The sequence below is a fragment of the Miscanthus floridulus genome, chromosome 8, assembly GCF_019320115.1.
Source record: "Miscanthus floridulus cultivar M001 chromosome 8, ASM1932011v1, whole genome shotgun sequence".
Taxonomy (NCBI): Eukaryota; Viridiplantae; Streptophyta; class Magnoliopsida; order Poales; family Poaceae; genus Miscanthus; species Miscanthus floridulus.
Window position 1 is genome coordinate 153,326,555 of NC_089587.1, and position 11,603 is coordinate 153,338,157.

General features: G+C 43.8%; 2 protein-coding genes across 3 annotated transcripts; one reads left to right on the forward strand and one right to left on the reverse strand.

Annotated features, from left to right (window-relative positions):
* Positions 1-39: 39 nt before the first annotated feature.
* On the forward strand, positions 40-4,892 carry LOC136473760 (uncharacterized). Its single transcript, XM_066471399.1, has 7 exons — positions 40-417; positions 1,066-1,112; positions 1,603-1,756; positions 1,874-2,066; positions 2,692-2,818; positions 3,168-3,332; positions 4,188-4,892. The coding sequence occupies exons 1-7, from the start codon at positions 150-152 to the stop codon at positions 4,341-4,343; spliced, it is 1,110 nt and encodes a 369-aa protein (XP_066327496.1). The 5' UTR covers positions 40-149; the 3' UTR covers positions 4,344-4,892.
* A 1,866-nt stretch (positions 4,893-6,758) lies between these two features.
* On the reverse strand, positions 6,759-10,230 carry LOC136473761 (myb family transcription factor MOF1-like). Of its 2 annotated transcripts, none has more exons than XM_066471401.1 (6): positions 9,944-10,230; positions 9,695-9,771; positions 9,363-9,399; positions 8,442-8,529; positions 8,054-8,306; positions 6,759-7,091 (listed from the first exon to the last, which is right to left on the reverse strand). In XM_066471401.1, exons 1-6 carry the CDS (start codon positions 10,077-10,079, stop codon positions 6,759-6,761), a joined length of 924 nt encoding a protein of 307 aa, XP_066327498.1. In that variant the 5' UTR covers positions 10,080-10,230. The 2 variants fall into 2 exon arrangements, with proteins under 2 accessions (XP_066327498.1, XP_066327497.1); XM_066471400.1 differs by having other exon boundaries at positions 8,045-8,306.
* Between the last annotated feature and the right edge of the window lie 1,373 nt (positions 10,231-11,603).

Genomic DNA, 11,603 nt, shown 5'->3' on the forward strand with positions numbered 1-11,603 from the left:
TTATTTCCTCCTTGGCCCTTGATGACTTGACGGCTGATTAGCCTGAATCTGAGAAGTACGCCTTTCAGGCTCAGTGCTGCTAGTCAGAACCCTCGGCCCGCCTCCCCGTACCCCCAACAGCTCCAGGGTCCCAGTGCTCTCGCCCCCCCATGGCGGCGCCGGAACCGGAGGCCAAGCTGGAAGACGTAACCCCATCTTTCTCCCGCGAGCCGCTACCGGAGTCTGAATCCGACGCCCCTGCCTCCACTGGCCGCGAGCCGCTACCGGAGTCTGAATCCGATGCCCCTGCCTCCAGCCAGGAGCTAAAGCCGTGGGAGCAGCACGCCGCGGTGATCAACCTCCCGCGCTACGACTACCGCGCATCAGGGTCCCTCCTCCTCCGCTCGCACTCCGGCTTCCTCATCACCTGCCCCATCAGTGCGTTCCCTCTCCAATTATAGAGATTATTTTCCCATTGAAGCTTCTGTTGTTGGATTTATTCGTGGATTAATGTCTTAGTAGAATTTAGTTCTGGACTATGGGTGCCCCAAACTAGTTTCTGTCTTATTTTAGCGTTTGTGTTCGAGTTCCTATGATCGGGGATACATATTGTGAAGACTTAGGCTTTGGTCTATCATACAAAAGCGTTGAACTACGATATTAGACGAATTTTGACATGTTCGCAGTGAAATTTCCATTATGCACTAGTAAGATCCATACTGGTGGGCATAATCAATAAGCATAATGACATACATTGGCCAGTAAGCATTCCCATGATTTCTAGTATCAATTTATAGCCGCCTACATCGCATCGTGTAATGGTCTGAGTCCCAAGAGTTGATACTGTTAAGTAATCAAATTCACAAGTGTCGTCAAAATAAGTTTAGTTGGTTATTGCATGTTTGCAGAGCAATCTCAAATAAAAAAAGTGCAATGGGAGATGAGAATTCTACAGGAAAGAATGATAATGTATCATTCACTTGCAGTACCATTTATGAAATTTTGACTACTAAAAAAGAGTTTGATTCAGTATTGATGGCATGTGGGCATTGTTACAAACTTGATGTGCTTTTCATTTTCTTACAGAGCGTGAGAAAAGTGCAACCAAGGAAGCCATTTCCATTCTTGAAGAGGTCATTGCTCATCATGTTGCTCCGTAGTATTTAATTGTCTTTCCCAGTAGATAATTATAGTGCATGAATTCTATCTTAGAGAATGTCGCTGTCTCAATCTGTGTTTTATTTTGCAATATACCAAAATTATGTTGCATTTCATTCACTATTTGATGCATGCTCTCAAACTTACATGTAGAGGAAGCTTTATATTTTCCCACCTAATAGTACTTAACTGTTACCTCCTCTGTTCATATGGCTTTCTCATGCTATGCTTGAGTGTGTAGGCTTTTTTTTTTACTTCTTTTGAGTTGCACTGTTTGCAACTTCATTCTGTAGTCTTTTCTCCAACGACTGAATAGCTTAGCTATGACTATTAGCACCAGCAGTTTAAGGGACATTTGCAAATTCAGTTTTACATCTTTTGTTCGAAACTCTTTTCAACTCTAGCTTCCACACAGTCAATGTTAAAATATGCTGATGTGAAAGCTTCATTTTGTTTTTTGTTCAGTACATTGGTCATGCAAATTGCTGTGTTTCCGAACACACAGAACCATGTGATGTGGAAAATGCACTGAAGAAAAGAAAACTGTGCTCGGAGGCATCAGGAAGTTTAGAAGAGGCAGTAATGAATGGGAATAGTAATAGTGTTTCAGAATCAATTGGTTAGTATAGGTTATCTGATTGTATCCTTATGCTTAGTTACTTATAGCTATTATAGATCCAGAAAGGCTTTCCGTATGTTATTTTCTGATCTTGTGCACTTCTTGGCGCCATGGTAGGAGGAACTATAAACTCAAGCTCACCCCAGTCCAAGATGAATGACAATGTTGACAGGGCTTCAAATCTCTCACTGGTTAAGCTATCAAGAAGTGGCTTGCTCTTCTTTAAATTTCCTAGTGGAGGCCTTCATGTTGCTGAGATGCTTACAGAAATACTTCATTCACTCAGATCTGGGAAACTCAAATCTCCACAGTAAGGTTCCAACTTCATTGTAAGAACTCTTCTGAAGTGCTGACATTAGAAGTTGAGATGCTGCTGCTGCCATTTAGAAATGTCTAAATGACCAGTACTATGCATTATCTAAGTTTTCTGGAACTGAAAAAATAGCCCGTGACACTTCGTCTACAGTACTTTAATGAAAAAGTTGCCAGCCTTGGTTCAGTATTCATTCTGCATTTTTTTTTTCTTTTCTTAGTGATTCTACACAGCATGCTGTTCTTGCCTATCTTTTTCTGCTTATTGGCTGAATGAGACTAGTGTCGAATGGTGTCCTAGAAACGCCCTGGCTAAATGAGATGTCGATTTGGGGCTAAACATGCCATTATTTTTGTTGCTAGATTTTCATTCTAGCAGTTTGATTTGTGCAACCTGTGTTACCACTCTTCTTTTCAATAAAGTTGAACAGCAATACGATTTTCTTTCTTCCGACCAAGTTGCATATGTAAAATACAGGGACACCGCTGATTATAAGCTACTCCTACTTCATACAGTTAAAGGCTTAAAGATTTGGTGTTTAGAGTCAGTTTCAGAATGAATCTAAGGTTCTCCTTGGATTGTTAGATTGTTACATCGTCTAAATTAAACTCTGAATTGACAGATGGTGCCACCGCATATTTCCTATTCAAGAAACTTGCATTCTATCAGAAGAAGACCTGCATGCCACTGTGTCAAAGTTATTCCTTGACTTCTCGAGGAGCAAGACTAAGAAGGACAAGCCTATAAAGGTAGAAATTGCATCATTTATCTTCGTTTAACCATTTTGTTAATGTGTAATGGAGTCAAATTCATACTATTTTCTACTGCAATGTATTATGCAGCATTTGTATAGATATCCTTGCTATCAGGTCTCATACAATGATTCATGCAATGTTTAAGTTGTCTCCTACATTTTAATGCCAGGCTCTAAGTATCACTTGCTCTATTACCTTCATTATTATGCATCAAAATTACTGCATTCTTTTGTTAATAATCGAAATTTCACTTTTGCACTTAAAGAGCATCACTAGCTGTAGTACACTCTGCACTGTCTCATGAAAACATTTTATACTGAATAAGTTTTGACATATTTTACAGTTTGCGGTTGCCTATAATAGAAGGGGCATCGATGAGACAGAGAAGAACGGTAGTGAAGGTTCAAATCAGCAGGCTTTGATGGACAGGGAGCAATGTTTCAAAGTGGTAGCTGCTGCTGTCAAATCCGTTGCTGAGAACTCAGTGGTTGATCTTAGATCTCCTGAGGTAACCTTGACCGACAATTGTAACAGCTTGCATAGTTACTCGATGCTGGTTGGATGACAAACAACATCATACTTGTTAAGATCCAAATTGGAAAACAACAAAGTTTTGAATGCTGACTAGTGAATCTAAGGTCTTATTTTCCATGCCATCATGATGAAAACTGCTATAAGTTTGGTTAGGTGTTGACATCTGACATACTGCAGCTGCAGCATGTTTACTTTCTGTTTCTGGGCATATGTCAGAGAGTCAGAAGACCCTTTCAGATTTCTCTAGCAGCTACTAATCTAACTGATTGTTCATTGAAGTTACCAAACTTAAGACTACCCACAAATTTTATTATATCTACTTATATTCCTCCGGTTTGCTTATAGTAATATTTCACCTACTGTTCTTTCCCATATGCAATATACATTAGACGATAACTAGACTTTAAGATTTATGTTTCTTTAGAGCAACTCCAAGAATCTCTTTATATCCTTCCGTATTGATAGGAATAGAGACTTTAATGAAAAAAGTGTTATCCAGCATCTTCTTTAATTAGATCTCCAAATATTGCTGTCTTCTATTCCTGATTTGTTCCTAGAGATGGCGGAGCTGGTTATCTAGAATCTGCACAAGATATAGAGAAACCATTGGAGGGTTGAAAGAGAGCGATTTTTATTCAAGTCGCTCTCCAAATAAGGATAAAGTGTGAGTTGAAAAATTCTTGGAGATGCTCTTACCTTAACATATACGGGGCGACTAGGACTTTGAGATAATTTATGGGCTATGTCAAGTTTGCTTTTGCATTAATTCTCATTAATATTTTCTAGCTTTATGGTTTGGTAAAGTGAATGACATGTTTCTAATGTCCAGGTTGCGGTACTCGTTGAGATGCTCCCGGTTTCTGGGGTACCTCTTGGATCTTCGGTGGCTGGGGTGTCCGTTCTCCCAGCAGAACTCATCTCGACCAAACCTCGCCTTTGTGTCAGGTCTTTGGTGCTTGATGCAAAAGCAACAAAAAAGAAGTGAAATCCTGTGGTGCCTCTCGTCAACCAGAGTAGCTGTAATGGGAAATTGTGGATGCAGTTTTTCACCTGCCTATTTGTATTTGAGTACCATCACCTTAAGCCTTGTTTTTATCAGGACGTAAAACCATGATCAAGGCGAGTTTTTAACAAGCATAGAAGACACTGGCATGATGCCTTCGAGGCTTCGACAATGTATCATCCTTTGCACCCCCCACAAATAGTCGTCTGTCTGCCTTTGGGGAGGTCAATTTGTGTTTCGTAGCAGCATAGCAAAGAGTTCATCCAGTTCTTGCCTTCTTGGAGGCTAGCTTCTCGTCCTTTTTACCAGCGTGCCGAAATGTCAAAACTGGCCGGCCATGATGGTTTCTCCACTGTTTGTTTCAGAACTTTGTCCATCGTGTCCAGCCACAAAGCATGATGCATGTTGCTGAAGAAACCAGCCTCTGCGACGGCTTTTGTTCCGGCCGCCGTGCTTTTCCCCTGTAATCTACTGTGCCGCTCATCATGGTAATAATTTGTACTTGAGGCGAGATGCCGTCAGTTTTCAGGCTTTTGGGGAAGTGGTAAATGGCCGTGTGATTTTGACAAAAGGATTGATGCCGTTTCCTTTTACCCAGCATCAAAGGCGAACACGGAAACTGACGAGTGTATTTTTGGACGAGACGCAGGATGGGATTTGTCAATCCTTGAGCCAGCAGATCAGTAGTCTGCATCAAACTAGCTTTGCTCCTGGCGCTTAGGCTTTTGACAAACACACGCACGCATATGAGATGACTGATGTTTTAATCATTCTGTTTGTTTCATTTAGCAGGGAGGGTGAGAAGGATATCATGCATACTTGCGTAGTCATGGTTCATGAGTGCATTTGCTTGCATAGTTGTATAGACGCATGCCTGAATTGGTCATCTCTGCTGTTAAATCTACGATGAGACATGCCTGATACGAAAATTACAAGAGGCATGCAACATGATCAGACATTGTGCATTAGGCAACCTCAATTTACTTTCTGAAATAACATTGACACATAATCCTTGATTTTAATGCTTGAAAGAAAGAAGAAACATTTTGAGGACATGGAGAATCTCCTTTGTTCATGAAATCCCTGCAGGTACAGGAGCTGCCAGCCAAAGTAAGGGGCAGAATGGGAGGAAGAGTGAGGACAGGCTGACAGGAGCACTGTATTCCTAATAGGGCACCTACATTTGACCTTCATGGATCACTCAAAGTGTTCTAAGGGCCTGGTTGGATCTGGGCCGTTAATTATTAGCTGCTAGCAGGAACAAGCCAGCTAACAGCTTTCTATTCGTGGTATCATTACCTCGCTAATCAGCTAAGCGTTATTTGGATCTTCCAGCTAATAGTTAGTACTAGTATTTAGACTAGGGAAGTCAATTGCTAGCTTTTTATTAGCTAGGTAGGTCATTTTAAGCTATTAGTTAGGCTGTTAGCTGGGACATTTTGGCTACTTATGCTAATTTTTTTTTAGAATTACATAGTATAATGCAGACGTCCACAACACGCACACACACTTATCCCTGAACACACGTATGCAAACCCTATCCGTATGAGCACCTCTAAGAACTGAGCCGGCAGATCTCGAGATTTACGAAGTCACCACCCCTAAACACACGTACGCAAACCCTATCCGTATGAGCACCTCTAAGAACTGAGCCAGCAGATCTCGAGATTTACGAAGTCACCACCCCTGAACACACGTACGCAAACCCTACCCCTATGAGCACATCTGAAGAACTGAGCTGGCAGATCTCGAGATTCACGAAGTCACCACTTCTGAACACACGTACGCAAACCCTACCTCTATGAGCACCTCTGAAGAACTGAGCCGGTAGATCTCAAGATTCACGAAGTCACCACTGGCATCTTGCTGTCGACGGGGACGTCGCCTACCATAGCGCCGTTAAATCCTGAAATAAATCCAGGAAAATACGAGCACCCGTGCCAAGTCGAGAACTTAAACCCGGATGGACAGGTTCCACCACAAAGAACCTAACCAACTGATCTATGCTCAGTTCGCTACTTATGCTAATTTTAGCTGCTAACATTTACAACCTATATCCAAACACCTCCCAAGTTTGTGGGAGGATCTGTCTTAAACAAGGTCCACACTATTTCCATGTTTGAAGCTTCCATTTTGCTGGTCACTTTCGCCAGACAATTTTGCCTTTACCACTAACAAAAAACGGAACATGTGAACTGTCATTCTTGAGATCTTCATTAACACACTTAGTTCTAGACTAGACAACCAATTATGTCAAAGAAAAGCGGGGTCAGAAGACAGACAACGAATCACCGCAACCTGTGGCATGCACGCTACTATTGATATCCAAACGGAACTACATCGGCATGCAATGCATCATGGAACATTGATGTACAAAACTCAGCACGGTGATTAAAGCTATGATCCACATATGGACAGGGACAGGTCCAAGTTAACTCTTCTCTGCCTGGCGAATATGCAGCTGCCTGACGGCCCTGAGCATGCACTCAAGCTGGTCCACGACGACAACGGCGGGAGGATGCAGCCGCCTTCTTCACTGGGCCAGGAGACAGCGGCCACAGCTTTTGGGTCGATGGAGGAGGCCGACGGTCGCGACGGTGAACGTCTCCTGGCCGATTCGTCTCTAATCGCAGCAGTGCCACACAAGAAGCGTCCGTTTTCGCACTTGATCTCCTTGGAAGATGGCTGCCTCACCACAGGGCTGAGACGATTCGCTATGGGCCTGCCACTCTGTAGAATAAAACACAGCAGCAGTCAGAAGGACCAAGTCGTTAAATTTGTTAAGAAAATAGAAAACAAAACGTACTATCTTTTTTTGTTTCTTATTTATTTACTGCAATAGAATGCAACTAGTTCGTATTTGAATTTGGTCCTGCTTGATTGAGACCGTTTCTTTGCCGTGAAGCACTGAAGCTGCAAGGATCAACAGTGGTCGACAAGGAACTACAGTGTGCTTCATGATAATTCAGAAGCAAACGGCCGGTACGCTGGCCTTTGCACCTCCCCTTTTCTCGTCGGCCGGAGCAAAGCACCAGAGAAGCTTTAATGGGCTTGTTCTTTCTGAATCTGCGTCTGCATCTGTACTGCACGTCTGCAACATCGCCCGTCATCATGGCAACGCTGCTTGTGCATGCAGCTGCAAGGGTTGGAGTGGAACGGGAACAAATCAAGTGCTGCAAAAGCCCCTTCTTTTGGCATATCATTGTCGACGAGTTCGAAGCAAATGCCTGAGGGCTCAGGTTCTCAAGAGCCATTTCTGGCACTCCTCTGCTACTACTAGCAACAGGCAACTGGCAACAGCACCCACTCATGCATTGCTGCATCACCGGCTTTTGCCTCCATTTCTGTCTGGCCTACTTCAAGCCAAGAATTCTTCTCAAGAGCAACAGCTGAGGCTAATGAAAGCTAGCTAGGGATGTACGTATGTTGTATGCATAATGCATAATGCATAATGCATTTCAGCTAACGTGAGTCCTGATCCTGAACACGATGACCATGTTGCAGAAGCACGTACGTACTCCATTATAAAGCAAGGCATGCAGATGAGACGACTCGAGAGACATGTGAAGAGAAAGATCAGCGTGCAAAAGCAGTTAAGACAAGAGAGAGAGATATCTTCTTTTGATAACTCTCTTTTTACCCAATGCTTCTTTTCAGTAGCTTTTCTTTTTTATTTCTTTTACCTGCCGTACCTTGAAGGGCTCCTCGGTTCCTCGCACCCAAAATCCCAGATCTCGCAGGGTGGAAGTGGCTGTGGCAGCACGAGCGGCATCCCTCTGCCACTGCCATCCGCCGAGGCCGTCGGTTGTCCTCCTGCTGCTGCCCATGGGAATCGTTCGCGTGTAATCATCGCCGCAGCGCCGGGTGCCAGGAGCCCCCATGTCACTGTTCCCCTGCATGCTTTCGTGCGTGGCCGTGGCTGCAGCTTCTGGCCCTGCCTCTGCCCTGTTCATCCAAGCAGGCAAAAGATGGCATGGCAAAGGTGTTTGTTTGAGTGTGTGCCAAAGGTTAGGGATTTTTATCATTCTGTTGGAATGGTAGAGATGAATAAAAGCGGCAGCAGAGGTGGAAAAAAAAAACCTTTTCATGGGTGGGCAGATGAATTCCTTGGGGCCTCCCTCATCAATGGCGAATGAATGCTTCAGATGTCCTAGCCGTGGTTGCACCTCTAATGGTAACATGAAAAAGGAAAGAGGTGATAAGTAAGGGTCTGTTTGGTTCGTCTAGTAGTTACTAAATTTAGTAGCTTTTAGTCACTTTAGTAATTTTTTAACCAAACGCTATGACTAAAAGCTATTAAAGGGACTTTAGTCATCTCTAGTAACTCTGGAGTTACTAAAAGTGACTAAACCGTTTAGTAGCTACTAAAGTTTAGTAGCTCGAACCAAACACCCCCTAAAGGTGGTTTGACTTTCCATTAACAGCATTCGTCTGCAGAATTAGGGCACTAAAAAGTGGTTTGGCTTTCCAGTTTGCATTTAGCACCACACATGTGCAAGTGCAAGACAACAGAACACATGCATGCATGGCACGTGCCGAGCAATCTTGCAACTAATAATGATTGATGTTTAGGGCCTGTTTGGTTCCAAATAAGTCACCTACTTATAAGCTAAAAAGTAAAAAAATAACTTATTTTGTCAAACACCACCAACTTATAAGTCACCTCTACTTATAAGTTTTAAGTTGGTTCACCCCTGCTTAAAACTTATAAGTCATCCTTTTTCGCATGGGGCCCACACCTTTAATGAACTTATAAGTCATCTACAATCAAACAGACATGACTTATAAGTCACTGGTTTTCAGTCACCTGACTTATGAAAACCAAACAGGGCCTTAGTAGTATTATATCAGGATGGTCTGTCTTTAGCTAAGGATCTTAATCCCAAATCCCAAGAAGAGGCTCCATCACTGGGAGAAACTAAGATGATTGCTCTAAATAGAAATTGAGCTGGGAGTAAGATGAGAAGGAACAAATAAAGACAAAGGCAGTATCTCTCTCACCTCTCTTTCTAATGTCATGTCCTGAACTTCTGTACATCTGTTATACCGAGAGCAAAAGGAACCGAGTTAGAATAACGTAAATGCACATTAATTCTTAGCCATATGTTTTTTTTAATAATGGAAAAAGTTTTCGGCCTCTTCAACTCACACAGCCAAATTCTTACAAAATGTTCAGCTAATTGGCTGAAAAAAAGGAACAAGAACACAAGTAGACGAAGGTAATCTATAAGCAAAGTGTATAACAAGAACTCATGATCATGATTATATTCGTGCAATCGTGCGTATCATCATGATATGTAGTACTGAGTTAAGATGAGAAGAAACTAACTGACCTGAAGGTGGCTCTTGACATGAGCAATGGTAAGCCCTCTGACATCCATGAGCTGAAGAATTAGCTTAGGAGTAGCTTCTGCATGCAGTCAGCATGGATCGCCAAGAGCGCACATGAACGAGGCCATTTTGGGCGAGGAAAGATATATATAACGTATCCACACCATGAATGAATGAAGAGCACCAAACCAAAGACATGTATGTATGGATGCTAGCGTGAGAACTGAGAACACAGACAGAAGTGAACGTACTGTCCTGGCCACCGAGGCAGTCGACGGCTCGGACGAAGTTCCGATGGAGCTCGCTGGTCCACCTGAGCCTGGGCACCTTGGACCTGCTGTACCGCCTCGTCGCCACCCCGTTCCTCCCACCGCCGGCGCCACCCATCTTCCTCACGCTCGGCTGCTGGCAGCCTCTTCTCGACCTGCTTCTTCCTTATCGTCAGACGCCTCGCCTCTCTCCCCCGGTGCCACCGAGTGGTAGCGGTATCGCGCTGGCGGTCAGCCTCGGTCGCTGCATGCGCTGCTAGATAGCTCCTGTTCTCCACTGCATCGCTCTCCTCCCGGGCTTGCGGCCGGCCGGGTTGCTTGTCTATATATCGTTGGGCGTTCAGGGCGTGTCTACCCTCTAGACTGTAGATTATAACAGGACCAGCGGCTAGCGGAGCAGGCGGTCCATCGGCTCCCAAGTGAATACTGAACAGTGATCCCACGCGTCACGAGAGATGGCCATCATTAGAAGGATTCATTGAGTTTCAGGGGTATCGCAGAAGAGTGAGCTACAGTGGACAGTGGTGTTGCAAGCTAAGCTAGCAATGCCACCTACCCAGTTGCAACATTGATTACTCGTTGTATGACAATGATACCTACGTACTACTCCTACAAGCAAGTAGTACGACGACGAACTCGAATCCTGTCGTGCCTAGTTCGAAACAAACGGCACGCTGCAGGGTCTTTTACTCGATTCCGTCGCAGCCTTTTCTCAGCTCAGTGTACAAGCCGCTATCACAGTCACAGGTCACAGGCGGCACGTTCCTCCTGCACATTCTTTGCCGAGCTCTGCCAAGCTACTACTACTGTCTACATATCCATTTTCAGCTGCAGCCAAGGGAGAAAGACAAGATACGCGGTGGTGAGCAACAGCCCAACAGACCGAATTTTTTTACTATTTGACCATTTTTTCGAAAGTTTATCACAAATAGATTCCTGGCGGAAAGAATTCTGAAAATGGACCCTTGGCTCGGCGCCAGAGTGACTGGCGCCGAGCTCCTGGGCACAGGGAAATGGTCTGCCAGGGGGCTCGGCGCCGTAGATCTTGGCGTCGAGCTCGGCGCCATAGTGAATGGTGCTGAGCCACCTGCATTTAACCCAGCATACACTTCTTCCTCGAGCGTTCTTCCTCTTATTTCTCCTCCCTCTCAGGTTTTTCTCTCGCCACTTGAACCTTGAAAACCTTAATTTGATCCGTAGATCTTCGAGAGCAAGGTATACTTGCTCACCTCCTTGTTTTTTTTCGCATCGATTCGGTACATATTAGTCGGATTTTTGAACCTAAGATTCGTCATCACTTAGGGTTTCATTGTATCCCTCAATATATGTATTATACAACCGTAGGTTGATTCCAAGGCATGAAAAAAGCTAGCAAACCAAGCCGCATGTAGTTATGTTATGGGTTCATTGTTGTGGATGAAATGAGAAACCATAGGTTTAGGGTATAATGTTAACTGCTTTTGGTTCTTAGAACAAAATTGGTTGTATTGTAGTTATGGTTCTCATTGATATTTTTTGGTGATGTTTTTATTTATGTTTGTTAAATTACATCTGTTTTGTTAGATGCAAGAAATGTTTCGGGAGGAGTTTTGGCGAAAACGGGGTCGTCCTCGAGAATTATACCCCGACGCGTCTAGCAAAG